The 18,317-nt window shown below is 48.8% G+C and overlaps 1 protein-coding gene across 1 annotated transcript; it reads left to right on the forward strand.

Moving 5' to 3' along the window:
- The first annotated feature begins 79 nt into the window (after positions 1-79).
- Positions 80-16,601, forward strand: LOC131592186 (kelch domain-containing protein 10). The gene is made up of 9 exons (XM_058863523.1): positions 80-237; positions 8,047-8,268; positions 9,246-9,400; positions 9,951-10,099; positions 11,445-11,529; positions 12,111-12,177; positions 12,652-12,699; positions 13,886-14,025; positions 15,046-16,601. Exons 1-9 carry the CDS (start codon positions 108-110, stop codon positions 15,253-15,255), a joined length of 1,206 nt encoding a protein of 401 aa, XP_058719506.1. The 5' UTR covers positions 80-107; the 3' UTR covers positions 15,256-16,601.
- Positions 16,602-18,317: the final 1,716 nt, after the last annotated feature.

Genomic DNA, 18,317 nt, shown 5'->3' on the forward strand with positions numbered 1-18,317 from the left:
TCCGCCTCCCCCCACCTGCCAACAAGCCCGCAGCTGATAGGTCGCCGCCGAAGAAGCTCGGCGGTGATTGGTGGTTGGCTCCCCGTCCCTCAGGCAGCGGACGGGCCATGTCGGCGGCGGCCGCGGCCCGGGACGGGCTCGGGGAGGGCGCGGGCGGCGCCGCGGGAGGCGGCGATGGCGGCGGGGGAGGGATCCTGAACCGCTTCGTGCAGCTGCCGAGCAGGCCGCGGGCGGCGGGTGAGTGGCGGGCGGCGCCGGGGATGACCCCTACCCCAAGGCCCAGAAGGGGTTCGGGGCCGGGGCAGCACTGAGGGGTCCGAGGGATTTGGGAGCAAAGCATCCCCATCCCAAGGTGACCGGGACCGGGGCACCCCCATTTCTAAGGTCCTGAGGGGTTCGGGACCGGGGCACCGCCGTCCCCAGGAGGTCGGGGACCGGGACACCGCCGTCCCCAAGGTCCTGAGGGATCCTGGACCGGGCACCCCCATCCCGGAGGGTCTGGGATTGGGACAGATCCATTCCCAAAGCTTCAAGGAATCTGTGATTGGGAATCGCCCATTCCCACGGTGTTCGGGAGCGGGGCACCCCCATTCCTGGCGGGTCCTTAATGGGGGCATCCCCATCCTCACTCTCCAGAGAGGTCTGGTCACCCCATCCAGGTGTCCCCAAGGCCCTGAGGGGACAGGGACAGCCCTAACCCCTGGGCTCCGGGACAGGGACACCCAAGGCCCCGAGGGGACAGTTATCCCTGGATCTGGGACATTCCCGGGTGGAGCTGGGATACCCCAAAAGCCGGGAATAATGGGGTCACCCTGTCCCCAAAGCCCGGGGATGGTGTGGGGAGAGCTGGGCTGTTCCCATCCCAATGATCCCAGAATCAGGGATGGGGGGGGTTATCCTTTTGCAAATGGATTTAGGGTTACCCCCTCCTAGAGCCTGGTGTGTGGCAGTGCTTCCTTCCCCATTCCAGTATTTTCCAGGTGTTGGGAGATGCTTGGATGCCTCCCATGGGCTGTTTTTCCCCATGGATGTGGGGATAGGGGTATCCCACAGGGATCAGCCCCGTTTCAATCCTCCTGGAATCTTGGATAAGCCCTGGTGATCCCCCCACTCTGCAATCCCAGTATATCAAGGTTTTTTGGGACACCTCACAGCCCTGGGAGGGGAGATCCAGGGGTGGAGAGTCCTGGCTGGGATGTGACATCAGCTTAGTCCTGTTCCCTGGGAAAAGCTGTTCTTTTCCACCTCTCTCCTAGCAAAGTTGGATGCTGAAGAGTTATTCCATAATTTCTGGATGTTTGGGTCACCCCAACAGCTCCCAAAATATTCCAGGAGGAAGCTGAGGTTACCTGGGATCACAGGATTGGGAAGTCCCAGTTGGGGTGGGAATATCCCTTTTTTCCTTATCTCTCTAGCTCCTCCTGACCTTGAGCTGGATATCCCAGGATCAGGAATCCTTTCCTGCCACTCACATCCCCCAATTCACGTGGGACATGAAGCCTCTCACCCCTCAGGGCTGGGATCACCAACAGCAGCTGGGAAAGGGTTTTCAATCCATGTTCCCATCCCTGAAACCTGCCACATTCTGGATCAGCCTTCCAGCCTCTTCCAGGAGCGCTGGGAATTTTGCTGAGTGGCTCCACACCTTCTATTTTTGGGTAAATGCTCAGCCACATTTCCTTCCTTCCGTGGAAAGGCCCTTTTTTGGCAACACAGGCCCAGATTCTCTTCCCTTTCCTGAATTTTAAGCATTGGCTGGAGCAGATGGGAATTGCATCCTCCTGATCCTGCGTGGATTTTGTGGAGCAGCCCAAGGTGAACCACCCCTGTCCAGCTCAGCCTTGGCACTTAAGCCAGCCTAAATAAACCCCAAACTAACTGCCAGCCCTCTTGGATGGGAAAATCCTGGATTTCTGGAGTTTTCTCCCAGTTTGACACCTGTTAAAGTCCTACTTATAGCCCTTACATAACCATGGGAAGAGGAATTTTTCCCCTCCTCATTCCATTTCCTCCAACCACATTTATTCCTGAGCTCCCAATTCTCTTCCAGAATTCCCAGCTTTGCTTTCTTAGCTCCCAGTTCTCCTCCAGACTTGTCAGGTTTCATTCCTCACCTCCCAGTTTTCCTGCAGAATTTCCAGGTTTTCTTTTCTTACCTCCCAATTCTCTTCCAGGGTTTTCAGTTGCCTCCTAAATTCTCTTCCAGACTTTTCAGTTTTATTTTCTTACCTCCCAATTCTCTTCCAGACTTTTCAGTTTTCTTTTCTTACCTCCCAATTCTCTTCCAGAGTTTTCAGTTTTCTTTTCTTACCTCCCAATTCTCTTCCAGGGTTTTCAGGAGTCATTCCTCCATTTCCCCCATGCTATTCCCCTGCTGTTTGTAAGGTTTGGAAAGATGAAAAAAGAAGTCAAATACAGGTGGTTTATTCTTCTTTTTCTGTCCACATTTGTCAGTGTTTTCATCAGATTCCTGGGAATTAAGGGAGTTGGAACAATGTGAACATTTAAATGGATTTTTGCCTCTCCTGGCTCACCATTCCTACTCTTGCCTTCAGCTGTAATTTTCCCAGTCACAGAAGGGTTTGGGATTTATTTTTTTTTTTTATGGAGAGGTTCAGTTTTTAATATATATTAAAAAAAGAGCAGAAATTCCAAATATCCCAAACCTCTTCGTGTCACGGAGAATTTTGTGTCCATGTGATTCCTTAATGAATGGAATAACATTCCAGGGATCTGCTCAGGCTGGAGGAGCACATCTCCAAACAAAATTCCAAGGAATGACATCCCAAAAGTCCAGCCCAGGTTGGGATCAGTGAGATTTGGGAGCAGCCTCACTGAGAGGGAACTGAGGGAAGGCAAATCAGGGCCTGGGCTGCATCCACAGGGATGTTGGGAGGGAGAAATGGGATCATCCCACTCTGCCCAGTGCTCCTGGAATTCCTTATCCAGTTCTGGTCTCCACAAGTCAAGAAATTCACAGCCAGACTGGAGAGGATCCAAAGGAAATGGTCCAAGGAAGGAAAGGCTGAAGGATTTGAGTCTCCCTGGAATTCCCAGAGGAGCTGTGGCTGCCCCTGGATCCCTGGGAGTGTCCAAGGCCAGGCTGGACAGGGCTTGGAGCAGCCTGGGACAGTGGAAGGTGTCCCTGCCATGGCAGGAGTTGGAATGGGACAATCCTTAAGGTCCTTTCCAACCCAAACCATCCTGGGATTCCATTCCATGATTCCATGAGAAGAGAAGGCTCAGGTGGAACCTCACTGGGGTTTTCCAGTCCTCAAAGGATGGATACAAAGAGGACAGAACATCTCCCTTCACATGGAGAGGACAAGGAGCAGTGAGGACAGGGAAGGTTCATCCCAATAGAAAAAAGACATTTTTTTCCAGTGAGAACCATCATTCCCTGGAACAGCCTCCTCTGGTATGTGGTGGAGTCCCTGGAGCATTTCAGGATGTGGCTGCTCAAGGTGCTGACCAACCTCAGCCCAGGTTCTTTTCCCACAGCACATTGGACCATAAAAACTACAACTTCCATTCTCCAGAATTCCTTTCTTTTCCTTCACGCTTTTTGGAAACAAAACAACCCAAGGATCACTGAGTTTTAGTGGTGTAAAATCCTTTAAAAGGTGATTTCCCCACAGATTTTGGAAACAAAACCTGGGAGAACCAGACCTGTTCTGGTTCTGACCTGATCCAAAGGCAGGAGCTCTCCCAGGATGATCCATTCTGGAAAAGCTGCTTTGGAGGTCTCAGCAACACCTGGAAATCTCTTGGCTGACCTGCAGGTTGTGTTTGGCTGGATCCTCTGGCTTCTCCTATTTTCCCTCAGCCTCTCAGAGCCGTTGTTCAGGGACCCAGCTACAGCTGGGAATTTTTCCTCTTGGGAATTTTTCCCTCTTAGGAATTTCTCAGGCGTGGGCAGCCTGCCAAGGAAGGGAAATGTGGGATCTGCAGAGGCTGAGCGCAGCTGGATGAACAAATAGCTTTTAAACCTCACTCTCAGTGATCCATTCCCAATCCTGCTTGTCCAAACATTCCCTAGGGGCTCCAATGACACGAATTCCAAACTTTTTTTTTTTTTGTCCAGCTGTTGTGGAAAAGATGAAACTTTGAAGATGGGAGTCAAAGTCAATATTGACTTGTCTTGTTCTGGTTCAACCCTTGACCTGAATATCCTTCAGGATTCCTGCAGGGATCAGAAATGGAAAGGGAGAGATTGAATCCTGCTGTTGTGGATGTTGAAAAACCAGGCAGGAGGAAAAAATAATACCAAAACCATCTTTAGAAAATTTTAAAAAGCAGAGAAAAGGACATGTGCACTGTTATACTCACCACAGATGTGGGACTTGGAAAAGAGGAGGATCCAAAGCCACGTTGGATTTGTTGGTTCTGCACCCTGTAGTTATTGTGTATTTCCAAAAATAGGGTTTGAAGTAGAAATTCTGCTGGTGTTTTTATAATTCTCCCACGAGCACACACCTCGTGGGATTGGCTTGCACTGGGATTTGTGGGATTGAAATCATGGATTGATGGGAAGAGCCAGCATTGTTTGGTTTGCCCTGATAACAGGACAGGCTGTTTGCTGCTGCTGTTCCTTTTCCTGTTATCTTGACAGGAAAAACTTTAAGATACTCAAAAAGTGCTGCAGATAATCCTGAGGTGGATATTTGGATTAAATTACCTTGGGGAAAAAAAAGGGAACTGATTAAGGAGTGTAGAATTGTGGGATGGTTTGGGTGGGAAGGGATCTCAAAGCCCACCCAGTGTCACCCCTGCCACTGTTCCAGGGTGCTCCAGCCCCATCCAGCCTGGCCTTGGACACTTCCAGGGATCCAGGGGCAGCCACAGCTTCTCTGGGAAGCTTTTTCAGCCCTCCATCGTTCTCAAAAGTCAAAGTTTTTCCTCCTATCCAGCTGGAATTTCCTGTGTTTCAGTTTTCATTGTCCCTTCTGTTGCTGAACAGTCCGGCCCCGTTCCTCTCCACACCCACCCTTGAGATAGAAATGGATTTATTTGGGGTTTCTGACACTCATAAGAAAAAAGGATGGTTTCAGGAGGCTCAGAATAAATTCATAATCATGGAAAAGGTCTCTCAGACCACCGAGTCCAACCGCTCCCAGCACTGCCAAGGCCACCCCTGCCCCACCTTGTCCCCAAGTGTCACATCCACAGGGCTTGGAAAAATCCCTCCAGGAATGGGCACTTCCCCTGCCCTGGGCATTTCCAGTGCCTGACCCCCCTTTCCATGGAGGAATTTTCCCTAAAATCCATCCTGAGACATCTCCTCCTGTCCCTGTTCCCTGGGATAAGATCCCAAATCCCCCCTGGCTGTCCCCTCCTGGCAGGGAGTTGTGCAGAGCCAGAAATTCCCCCTGATCCCCCTTTTCTCCCGTGTCACATCTGGAAACACCTTCTTGTTTCATCCCCTGCCCTAATTACAGCTACTAATTAGGAATAGCTTGGGATTGTCAATCCAGCAGCTCCCTCAGAACTCATGGAGTGAATCACTGGTTAAAGGGGGAATTTAGCAGGGTGTTGGCAGGTCAGTGCCCAGCCAGCCTCTTTCTGAGTGGCTCAGCCCTTAATTAAGACTTTTCCTTAATTATGTCGCCGTCACAAAGTTTCAGCCTGGAATCACTGAATCCATTGGGTTAGAAAAGCCTTCCCAGACCATCCAATCCAAGCTGTGCCCAATTCCCACCTTGTCCCCAGCCCAGAGCCCTGAGTGCCACATCCAGGAATTCCTTGGGGACTCCAAACCTCCCTGGGCAGCCCCTTCCAAAGTTTAACAACCCTTTCCATGAGGAAATTTCTGCTGCTGTCCACCCTGAGCCTCCCCTGGCACAGCTTGAGGCTGTTCCCTCTCCTCCTGTTACATTTCAGTCTGATTGTGGAACTAATTCCCTGAATTTTTTTTTCTGTTCCCATTTTTGCCCTCAGGACTAAGGGAAAAGGAGCCTCCTTGTAAATTCACCTTCCCATCTTTCCTTCCTGCTTCTCTCTGGAATCTTAAAGTGGGAAAACAGCTGCTTCCCAGATTGTATCCATCCATTTTAAAGCCATTTTCCAGAACTTTATGACCTCTTCCCCTGGTACATCCTTCTGATTTCAACATCCAGCATCAAGGAATTCACAGCAGGACCTGGAGAATTCCAGCATTTCACAGGGATGGGGCCTTGCTGTTCTTCCCTGAGCTTTGAGTGTTTTGGGGTTCAGCTCTGGGAAAATGGGTTTTGCTCACCACAAAGTGGATGTTCAGCAAATCCCAGGATTTTCCCATCTAAAAGTTACACCTGTGGAATGGGCTGGTGGCTGGAGCAAAAGCAGCTGCAAAGCTCTCCTGAATCTCAGCAGGAGCTGTGAATCATCCAGTGAGTCCTAATTAAATGGAAATGCAGCTCTTTATGGGAGCTGTGGAATTAACCCCTGAACAGATCCAGCTTTTCCAGCTCTTTTCCTTAAAAAAGACACAACTGGAGGAATCTTTTTCCAAAGACAGGGATGAGCAAGAGCTGGAAGGGCCCTTAAAGATGATCCAGTGCCACCCCCTGCCAAGGACAGGGACACTTCCCACTGTCCCAGGCTGCTCCCAGCCCTGTCCAGCCTGGCCTTGGACACTTCCAGGGATGTGTGATCCCTTTCCTGTTGAAAACTGGGATTTTTGGCAAAGTCAGATGCCTTCCCTATTTAATTCTGGGAGGTGGATGGCAGTGAAGGCCTCTTGGGTGGTGTTTTTATAATTTATTTTCTTGAAATTACTCTTCTGCTTTATAGAGAACTCTTTATTTTCCTCTTTTCCCTCTGGAAAATTCTCATGGCAAGTGTTAGAACTAGAGGGAAATAAAATCTATATTTAATATAATATCTGAACTCCTTATTCCTTAATTTTAAATCAGGACATGGATTATCCCCCTCTCCTGTGCCCCAAAATCCACGTCCCCACTACAGATTTTTCCCTTAATTCCATAACTTTTTCCCCCTCTTTTTTTCTGCCAGTGTTTATTCATTTTCTAAGTGGGAATTGCTGCTAGACACAATTATTCCTGGAAACACCCCAAATCTGTCAAAACTTCATCTGAACCCTGGAGAGCAGCTTAATTTTGGACCAGAGTTGAACATGATTAAGCAAAGCTGCTTGTGCTCAGCTCAAATTCATTATTTGGTCTGGACAAATCATTTATTTCACTTTTCCTGTAGGAAAAATCCTTCGTGCCTCAGGTTTTTTTTTGGGTTTTTTTTTTTTTTGCAATTTCAGATTCACTGCTGGGAATTAAAACAGAAGAAAACATGCTGGCTCTTAATTAGATGCTTCCCTGGCTCCTTTTCCATCCCAAAATCCATAAAAAAGTCTGTGGGAGCAGGAGGGAGGTGAAGGTCACTGATTTATTTGGGTTTGTTTTGGTCACATTTCAGCCAAGACCTCGATTTCTGTTGTCCAGGAAAATTCCTGCTTAGGTTTCCCTTGGCTGAATCCATCTTTTTATCTTATCAGGGTGGATTTTAGGGAAAATTCCTTTTGTGTCTGCCTGTAGGATCTCAGCTGGATTCCCTGCCCAGTGCAAATGCCTTCATTTAGGAGCAGATTTTCCCTGTTCTGTCAGACCTTTGTCACTTCTAAGTGACAAATTCTTGAGAACCAAGCAACAAAAAAGAGAAATCACAGAGAGGTTTTTGTAGGAGGGAAAGCAAATCCTTAATTTTTTAAATTTTTTTTTTCTCTACCAGGCAGCTTTAAATACAAATATTTGGATTTTTTTTTTTCCCTGAGTTAAATTTGCCAAACAGAATGAAAAAAAAAAAAGAGGATTTTTATCAAATACCTCAGAAAGAGCTGTCGTGGAAGGATTGCTCTGGGGGTGGAGTGGCCAGGAATGAGATGGTGACACACAGATTGGCTTTTTAAGGGGGAAAAGGGACATTTCCTCCCACTGCAGAGGCGCTTCCCTATGGATTCCCTATGGAATAAATCCCAGTGGGTGCATTCCTGACCCCTGGAACACAAACTGAGCTCTTGTGGAGCTGCTTTTTCTCCTCCTCTTCCTCCTGCAGGCCACAGGTGCCCCCCGGCCAGGAGCGGCCATCGCTGCGTCGCCGACAGTTCCAACCTCTACGTCTTTGGGGGTTACAACCCCGACTATGACGAGTCTGGGGGGCCAGAAAATGAGGATTATCCCCTCTTCAGGGAGCTCTGGAGGTACAACTTTGCCACAGACACCTGGCACCAGATGGGCACCGAAGGCTACATGCCCAGGGAACTGGCCTCCATGTCACGTACGTATGGAAATCCAACTCCTCCCGTGCCTGTTCCCGGAGCTATTTTAATCCTGGCTATTTTAATCCAGGCAAGAAGTGGAAATGGGGATTTTCTTTTCACAAGTAGGCCCTGAGGTTGGATTTTTCTGGGAAATGGGGATGGGAAAGAGAGGGAAAGGGAAGGGAGAGTCTTGGTGGTGTCTTGAGATTCCAAGTGAAGCCCCTGGGTCTGTCAATTTCTTGGAGAGGAGATGGATCCAATGTCAGGCTCTGGAGCCAGGCTGGGAGAGCTGGGAATGTTCTCCTGGAGAAGGGAAGGATCCAGGGAGAGCTTCCAGCACATTCCAGGAGATAAAGGGGATCCAGGAGAGCTGGAATTTGGGAAAGGCCTGGAGGGACAGGACACAGGGAATGGCTTCCACTGCCAGAGGGCAGGGATGGATGGGATCTGGGGAAGGAATTCCCAGAGCAGCCTCTGGATCCCTGGAAGTGCCCAAGGCAGGTTGGACAAGGCTTGGAGCAGCCTGGGATATTAATTTGTGATTTTTCTTTCCCTTTTTGCTCCGTTGAGGCAGAGGGAAAGGAAAAGAATGGGAAAGCAGGAGATGTTTTCCAGGTGTTTACCTTGCTGTGCTTTCAGCAGGAAGGTGCTTCATGCAGACATCTCAAAGCATCCAAAAATAGCTGTCTTTGTTCACTTTTCAAAGCAGACCTTTGGTTACCATGGTTTTAGTTGGGATCCTTTCTCTTTTAGAGCTTCTCAAAGTAGGGAATTTGAACAGCACCGGGTACTGCTGTCTCCAGAGCATGGAAGCATGGAATGGTTTGGGTTGAAAAAATGGTTTGGGAGCTTAAAAATCATCCAGTTCCACGCCATGGATAGGGGACACCTTCCCTAGAGCAGGGAAAATTCCAGCCTGGCTTGGAAAAATCATTCTGTTCCACTGACCTCACTCAGTGAGCATCCCTGTTCTTCCTCTCTCTCCCTCTCCCAGTTGTTTTACACGGCAACAACCTCCTGGTTTTTGGGGGCACCGGGATCCCCTTCGGAGAGAGCAACGGGAACGACGTCCACGTCTGCAACGTCAAGTACAAGAGATGGGCTCTGCTCAGCTGCCGCGGCAAGAAACCCAACCGCATCTACGGCCAGGTAGGGAGCAGGAGGGAGCCCCAAAATCTCTGCTCTGCTCCCCATCAGCCTCCTCCTCTCTCTGTGTAAAAGCACAAGGAAAAGCAGGTGTCTTTCGTAAAGAAATGGGGCAGCCTCGGTTCTTTGAGATTTCAAAGAGGTTTTTTTCTCCTAGTTGGAAAGGTCAGGATTTGTTCAGGAAGTGACTGGTGCAGCTGGATGGAAAAAAAGCTGATTTAAGGGGTAGGTTGGTAAAAAAACCTTTCAAAACCCAAAAGTCTAAATGAGAACGGAAAAGCGATTTAAGGAGTGGTTTGTAGTCAAAGCTTTCAAAACCTAAAACTCTACATGGAAATTTGTGGGGTTCCTTTATATTAGAATGACACCTTTTAAGGCTTTCCATGTCCATTTCCATGTTCCAAGTGGATGAATGAGGCAGACAAAGAAATGGATTCACCCTCCCAGCTGGACTGACCCTTTTTGCTGGTGCCCATCTGCTTTGGAAGAGCAGGAATTCCCTCTTTTCCAACCCCAGGTATCCCAAATCCTTTCTAACCTGTTTCTCTGCCAGGCCATGGCCATCATCAATGGCTCTCTCTACGTGTTTGGAGGAACAACTGGGTACATTTACAGCACTGACCTCCACAAGCTGGACCTCAACACCCGGGAATGGATCCAGCTGAAGCCAAACAATATGTCCTGTGACATGCCAGAGGAGAGGTGAGCACTGAGACACAGAGTGATGGCTGAGATCCAGAAAAACACTGAATTTCACACAACATGAAATTTATGGGCATGTTTTCATGGTGATACATTTACATTCACATTTACATGGTGAAAACAGCTGTTAAAGCTAGAAAAATTAAAAGTGTGAGTGTGTAAATTAAAGTTTTCTTAAGTCATGGAGTGAAAAAGTTAAAGTTTAGAAAGCAGAAGGCAAGATGTTTCTTTTCCTTCTTCTTTCTTAATTTTCTTCTTCTAGAGGTTTTTGGGTAATAGCAGGTGATTGGACAGAAAATGTCACAGTGCAGCACACAGGTGATGGGTCATGGGGTCATTAAGAAAAATAATTAACGTGTCTGTTGTTAATTGGATAAAAATAAATATAAAGATAAAAGAACTGCATAGTTCAGGGCCATTTTGTGCCATCAGAGCCAAAGTGAGCCAAAGAGACAAGATGAATTAAACTTGTGCAGAAAGCCTGGAGAGACCTGCCAAGCTTTGTGATAACAAATAAACACAAGAGAAACAAGATCCTAACGAGCTCTGGAGTTTTCTTCTGACCCAGAGAACTGAGATAAACAGAACTCCCGTGAGGGAGGATCCCAAAGGAGCTCATCTCAGAGCAGCTGAGAAATCCAGGAGTGAGGAAAAGTGCAGAAGAAGCACAGCAGAACCAAAAAAGAAAGAAGAAACAAATTTAAAATGTTATCTGGGCAGCCTCAGGGAGCTTTTTTTGGGAGGCAGGGAATGGGAAGTTTTAGGATACCTTGCTGTGGTTGGTATTTCCAGCCCTCCTTTGCCTGGGAGTGGTTGTGGCATTGGGAGGAAGGATTTGGGTCGCTCTCATCTGCAGTTGGTGTCCAGCTGAGAACAGGGAATTGGGAAGGGAAAAATCCCAGAGTGGTTTGAGTTCCTAAGAATCTTAAAATAAATCAAATTCCATCCCCCTGCCATAGGCAGGGACATTTTCCACCATCCCAGGTTGCTCCAGCCCTGTCCAGCCTGGCCTTGGACACTTCCAAGGGCCACCTTAGAAGGGGCTGGAATATTGATGGCTGTCCTGGTGTTCAGTAATCCTTAATTATTAATTACTTAATAATTGCTCTGCAATCAGAGAATGCCTTTCAGACTTCTGGGGTGCTGCTTGGAGGGCTGAGGAAAACTTCCACATCTGCTGAATGCTCCCATCCTGAGGGACTAATGCAGCAGAGCCAGGCTTGGGAGTTTCTGCTCAAATCCCTGGAATTTGGTGGTGATTTGGAATGGAATTTGATGGAATTTGATGGTGACTTCCAGAAGGTTTTTTTTTGTTGTTGTTAATTGTGCTGCTTTGCACTTTCAGGTACAGACATGAAATTGCTCACGATGGTCAACGGATTTATATCCTGGGAGGTGGAACTTCCTGGACAGCTTATTCCTTGGATAAGGTGAGGCTTTTGGAACCCTGGACAGAGATTTTTTCCACACAGGAATAACCAGTACAACCTCTTCATCTGGCTTTGCCTGGAGAACCTGGTTAAAAAAAAAAAAAAAAAAGGAAAAAAAATATATATATTGGGAGCAGATTGTTCTCCTATTTCTGTAAAACCTGGATTTGCCACAGAATGTGCTGGTGATGAATCTGTGGTCACTTTAAATAGTGCTCTGCTTCCAAAAAAGTGGAGTCTGTAGCACTTAATGTGACATTTTATCTCTCCATTGTCCCATTTTTCTCCCTACAGCAGAAGAAAAGGTTTTTCTAAATCCTTCTGAGAAATCAAGGGTGTGGATTTGAGTCAGTCCAGCTCTTTTAAAAAGCAACATGCTTTTCTTTTTGTTTGTCAGCTGTAGGGCTGAAATAGCAAAGCTGGGCTGGAGCTTGGAAGGTGATTTTAGACCTGCTTAGTCACTGGCTGGGATCAGCTATTTTTGGGTTTACACTTAATGAAAAAAAGGGATTTATTTCCAGTGGGTCAGAGCCTGTGGCTGCATCATCCTGGATCTCATGGCTCCTCTTTTTTCTCCCCAGATCCACGCCTACAACCTGGAAACCAACACCTGGGAGGAGATCACCACCAAACCTCACGAGAAAGTCGGTGAGCCTGCAATTTCCCTTCTTTCCCTGTAAACCAGAGTGGCCAAGGTGCTTGAAGGTGGAGTTTTCTTGTTCAAGGTGTGATTTACTGCTGAGTTTGAGATCCTGCTTGTGCTTCAAGGATTATCCCATCCAAGGGAATTTGGCAGTCTGGCTTCCCTCTCTCCCTGCTTGGGAAAGGTGACATTGCCTGGATCTGCTCCCTTTCCCCTGGAATCTCACAGCTGCTTTTCACCAAGCCAGATTTGAGACTCTGGGGAACAAAATTCCAGCATTTTTCTTCCTTCCTTGGAGAGGAATTAGGAATCAAACCTGAAACAGCTGCTTAAAATTACACCTTTTTATACCTATAGCAGGAAAGTAGAACCTCTTAAAAATTCAACTCCATGATTTAATGCTGAGACAGAATTACCACTTGCATAAGCACTTTAAAGCAATTATTGCTGAGATATATTTTTCAATTTATTCTCCCCAGGCTTCCCAGCAGCCAGAAGATGCCACAGCTGTGTCCAGATAAAAAATGGTAAGATTTACCTCTGGAAAAGTGGTGTATCTTGTACAACCAAACAGGGGAGAACTGCAGGGAACACGTGGCTTTTCTGGAAGAGGATTTTTGCCTCACTAACAGGCCTTAAGCTGCACAGTTGGCACCATTCCTCACTTCTTTTGCACTGAAAAAAACCCAGTTACAACCTTGATCCCTCTTTTCCAAACCCTTCAGGTCAGTGGCTGGATGCTCTCTGTTGAGGGCTGGAGGGAAATGTTGGGTTGTATTTCCCAGGAGTGTCAATTGTGCCAATAAAATAAAGGCAGGAGCTGGGAGATGCTTCCAGTCCACCAGCAGGATTTGGCAGCCTCTGAGTGGAGAACTTGGAGCAAGGCAGGACTGGGAGGTGGAGCTGTTCCCTGTGGGTTTAAAATCCCTGGAATCTGATCAAGCCCAGGTGTCTGAGAGCTCAGCTTGGCTCAAAAAAGAGGGAATGCTCTCCTGCTTCCAGTGGTGGGGTTGGGATCATGAGCCAGAAATCCACCCTGATCCCCCAGACTGGGCAGCAGGGGAGGGGGAACTCTGCCCCACTCAGGTGAGACCCAACCTGCAGAGCTGCCCCAGCCCTGGGGACACAGCAGGAGCACCTGGGGAGAGTCCAGGGCTGGAGCCCCTCAGCTCTGGAGCCAGGCTGGGAGAGCTGAGAATGTTCTCCCAGAGAAGGGAAGGATCCAGGGAGAGCTTCCAGCACATTCCAGGGCCTGGAGGGGCTCCAGGAGAGCTGGAGAGGGACTGGGGACAAGGTCTGGAGGGACAGGACACAGGGAATGGCTTCCACTGCCAGAGGGCAGGGATGGATGGGATCTGGGGAAGGAATTCCTGGCTGGGCTGGAATTCCCAGAGAAGCCTCTGGATCCCTGGAATGTCCAAGGCCAGGCTGGACACTGGGACTTGGAGCAGCCTGGGATGGTGGGAGGTTTCCCTGCCCACCAGTTTGGAACTGGATGGGTTTTGAGGTCCCTTCCCACCCAAGGCAGTCTGGGAACCTTTAAGTGGCCTCTGCTCTGTGTTGGGGCTGATTTGGGAGATCCTTTGTGGAGGTAAAACAATTCCTGATCCCAAAGCCATGTGGGGAAGGCGATCCCTGAGCTCTCCCCACGCGTGTCCTGTGGTTCCTGGCAGGGCTGAGCCTGGAACTCCCCCCACATCTCCTCTCCCACAGATGTGTTCGTGTGCGGAGGCTACAACGGAGAGGTGATCCTGGGAGATGTTTGGAAGCTGAACCTCCAAACTTTCCAGTGGGTCAAGCTCCCAGCTGCCATGCCAGAGCCTGTGTACTTCCACTGTGCTGCTGTCACCCCAGTAAGTGACTCCTTCTGTCCCCTCTGGGGCTGGGATCCCTCATCCAAACCCTCTGACCTTGCTGTGGGCTGCAGATAGAGCTGATGTCCCCAAGGAAGTGACCTCCACTGGATGCAGCAGCTTTTGGGAGGGTTCTTCCTCCTGCTGCTGTTTGAAGAGTGGAGCCACACCGTGGGTTTTGCTGCCTGAAAGAAATTATACAAACTTTTAGCTTTTAAACTCCATGTGGGAACAGCAGTTCCTGCTTGTAAAATGGAAAAAAAAAAAAAATACAAATACTCCCTGAGTAAAGTGATTTTATCCTACTGAGAACAGCCTGAGGTGAAAGATTAGATGTTTCCAGCCCTTTGGAAACCACTGAGGAATGTTGGTATTGCCAGAGCTTTTGGCCATAAGTAGAAGGCTGGAGACCTGGGATTGATCATTAACAGGCAGCAAGAAATGCCTGTGCCTTCAGCTCCTCAGGGCAGAGATCACATTCCCTGGTGTCACTTAATTTTGGGGAATGTTATAAATGCAGCTTTTCCTGGGAATCTTGATTAAAGGTGTTTCCCAGGCAGCTCAGTGACTGCCTGGACAGCAGGAATGCCCTTTCTTTGCCAGCCTATGGAGAAAAAAAAAAAAAAGAAAAAAAGGAAAAATCCACTCAGCAGCTGAGTTTTTCCCCATCTCTCCGTGTTCCTGTCATCCCTGGAGCTGGGTTGTGCTGAGCCAAGGGAATGCAGGATGTCTGTGTGAGGTGGGTGTAGTTTAAAAATACATTCTTGTTAGCTGAAACACGAGTATGGCTCTGCACTACTTTATTAACAGTTTACCACGCTCCTAAAATGGATTTCTTGGGATAGAAATCACCTAAAACAAAGCACTCTGAGGTGCTGGATATGTGGTTTAGGATGAGCCCTTGCAGCAGGGATTCCTCCCAGGATTCAGAGGCTCCCAGAGAGGCTGTGACACCTGGGGACAATGGGGACAGCCCAACCCTGCCTTTCCTGGCTTTGTAACTCCTGTCCCCCTTTCCAGGCTGGCTGCATGTACGTCCACGGAGGGGTGGTCAACATCCACGAAAACAAACGGACTGGCTCCCTGTTCAAAATGTGGCTGGTGGTGCCCAGCCTGCTGGAACTGTGCTGGGAGAAGCTCCTGGAATCTTTCCCTCACCTGGCAACTCTCTCCAGATCCCAGCTTTTGCACCTTGGACTGACGCAGGGACTCGTTGAGCGACTAAAATGAGAACATCTCCCACTTCTGTCCACGCTGAAGAATGAATCCCACCCCCCTCCCACCCCCTATTTATGGATTCCATGGATGGTCTTGCTAAGAACACGGAGGAACCTGCTCAAGGCCTTACTCAGCAAATACATCGATGCCTTTCCAGACATTGTTACTTTTAGTCATTGAAAAACAAACAAAACAAAACAAAAAAAAAAAAAATCCCCTTTTTATTTATGGAGCTCTAAGTTGCACCATTAATCAAAAAGTATTTTCTGAGACTAAGCAGCCAGCCAGCAACCTGTCATCAGCACACGCTTGCAAATTAATTGGGGAGCTTAACGAGCTACTGAATGCCCGAGCCTGTGCTTACACCTGGCACCTTCACCTTGCTATTTCCACCCTTGTGTATCCAACGAGGAACATTTGATGCAGAACAACCAACCAAGCTGTTCTTTTGCTTTGGAGAACCCCATCCTCTCCCACCCAGCTGAGCTCCCCCCTGCCCCTTTTTCTCCAAACCCACCCAAATTCCTGCATGTATTCCATGGGCATGTTCCCATCCCTGAGCTTCCGGAGACGGCTGGAACGTCGCCCGGGGCGGCGAGCGAAGCTTGGCCCGTGCAGCTTCCCTGGTGCAGTGTCTGTGTTCTCCCCTTTTCATATTGAAAGGTTTGCTTGGAAGACTGGGAAAAAGTTACCACTTAAGGGACTACTGTGTAGTTTACTGGGGGTGGGGAGGGAAAAGGTTTTCCTGAGGTTTTTTGAACCTTTTCGGCTCACTTTGCACCCGGAACGAGCTACGGCAAAAAGTCGCCCCGTAGATTTCAGAGCTCTTTGAACCTGCTCACCCAAGCCCTGGTTTTCAGCATCTCCCAGTTGAGAGAGATGGTTTTCCTTCCTCCCACACATCCCAAACTGACCTTTTTCTTGTTCTTGGTGTTTCATGTTCCCCTGGGGGTGGGAGATGTGATTTAAAGCCGGTTTGGGGAGTGGCTTTCTGGATCGCTCAGCCCAGGAAATCCAGCATCCAAAAAAAGGGGAGAGGGAACATCTCTCCCTCCTGCTGGGATCAGGGATTGTCTCTGCACAGGCAGGACAGGAAGGGGTGGCTCTGGTCCTCTTGTGCTCTCCACACTGAATTTATTTAAGTGGCCACTGAACTCTGAGCAGCTCCAGGCGTGAGGTTTGTGCAAAATCCTTTTCAGTTGGAGCCCATTTTTAAAGTGCCTTTTGTTTTTAAAATCAGCTTTTCCCAATGCTTCCCTCTTCATCAAAGGCAGAGGTTACACTCTGGGGTTTTAGTTTCTTTTTAAGAGGTTGCATTTATGTTTCAATAAACCATAGCATTGTCTTCATGTTGTTAATCCAAAGGCACTGCCTGCTGGAGTCACTGCCCCCTGCTTAGGGAACTCACCTCTTGTCCCAAAATTAAGCTTCCCCTGGTCTTGAGAATAGATTTTCCTCATTTTCCATCTTCAGTTGCTGCTTTTTTTCTCCCCAAGGCTCAGAAAAAGTCTGGGCAGCACAGCTGAGGCTTTCTCAGGTGTTGGGACCACAGGGAGTGGTGGGAGCTGCTTGGAGCTCTGGTGTCTCCATCCCACATTGCACCTTTGCAGGAATTGCACATTCCAGCCCCTTCCCTGCTCTCCTGGCTTGCAGTGACCTGCAGGACCATTTCTCCAGCTCCTTCTTCCATTCCCAAACTCTGAGGTTGAATATCCACACTTCCATCTTTGCCTTGTGGGACCTTGGTCCTGGAGCAGCCTGGTCATCCCTGTGCTGGTTTTTTCTCTCACCTGCTTTAAAGAGCATCTCCCCTCATCCCCCCAAGGTGATGCTGGAGCCATCCAAGGATCCTGGATCTCTGAGCAAGCACATTCCTCAGGTTCTTAGGTTTTCCTTACTCTGGAGCTTTCTCTGAGGTTGTCACAAAGCCTCTCTCAGTGATTTTGGAGCAGTTTTGGGATTCTGGAGAGGTCTCAGCTGGTCCAGATTTTCAAGGGATAACCCTGGGAACCACAGGGCTGTCAGTCTCACTTCAGTGCCTGGTAAAATCCTGGAAAAGATTTTTCTGGGAGGTGTTGAAAAAACCTCTGGTGGACAACAGCAACATCAGTCACAGCCAGCACAGCTTCAGGAGGGGGAAGTCCTGTTTGGCCACCCTGATTTCCTGCTTCAGCACCACAACCCAGCTGGATGATCCAGGAAAGCCAGGAGATGGAATCCTGAGATTTCAGCAAAGCACATCCAGGACAGGCTGGGGAGAAGCTGTGGGAAGGGACCTGGGGGTCCTGGATTTGAGTCAGCAGTGCCCTGGAACCAGGAGGGACATCAGGGACAGCAGCAAAGGAGGGGAACAGGTTCCCCAGGGAATGGTCATGGCCCCAAGGCTGCCAGAGCTCCAGGAGCGTTTGGATAACACCCCCAGAGCCAGGGTGGGATTGTTGGGGTATCCTGGCCAGGGGTTGGATCCCTGTGCATCCCTCCACCCCCAGCCTACAGAGCTGGGAAAGCATCACCAAAGGTTCAAGGACTTCTCTTCTGCTGACAAAAGCATCACCCACTGATGGATTTCCAGGGATCATTCCCATTCCATAACCACCCTTGGCTGCTGCATGAGGGACACAAGATCTCTGGATGCTGCTCTTTCTTTAAAAAATGACTTGTTTAAGCGCTGAGCTCACAGCTCCTGCTGAGGGGGGGCTTTAATTACTGCTGGGCTACTGCCTGTGGGTAAAAGCTTTAATTATATTTAATTACAATTCCCTAAGGGAGAGGGAAAGGGTCCAGCATCTGCAGCCACTGGGGACAGGATGTAAGGAGACAGGAAAGCCAGCTCAGAGGAGAATTCCTGAGCATCCCTCACCCCAGGAGAGATGATTTGTTTAAATCTCAGTTAGATGATGGCACTGAGCAGGTTCTACAGCTTCTGCTCTCCCATCCCTTTTCCATCCTTCCCTCTCCTGCAGCTCCACTCGCCCAGCAACGCTCCAGAATGTCCCAGACTGAGGACAGCAGGATTGTCCGTGCTGGTGCCTCGCTAGGAAAACAAAAAGGCTTAATTAAGCAGCTTCATTAAT

This window comes from Poecile atricapillus, chromosome W, assembly GCF_030490865.1.
Source record: "Poecile atricapillus isolate bPoeAtr1 chromosome W, bPoeAtr1.hap1, whole genome shotgun sequence".
Lineage (NCBI taxonomy): Eukaryota > Metazoa > Chordata > Aves > Passeriformes > Paridae > Poecile > Poecile atricapillus.

Coding starts and splice junctions, on each gene's coding strand:
- LOC131592186 (XM_058863523.1), top strand. CDS start 108: ATGTCGGCGGCGGCCGCGGCCCGGGACGGGCTCGGGGAGGGCGCGGGC. Junction 9,401..9,950: donor CCAACCGCATCTACGGCCAG/GTAGGGAGCAGG, acceptor TTTCTCTGCCAG/GCCATGGCCATCATCAATGG. Junction 12,178..12,651: donor CAAACCTCACGAGAAAGTCG/GTGAGCCTGCAA, acceptor TATTCTCCCCAG/GCTTCCCAGCAGCCAGAAGA.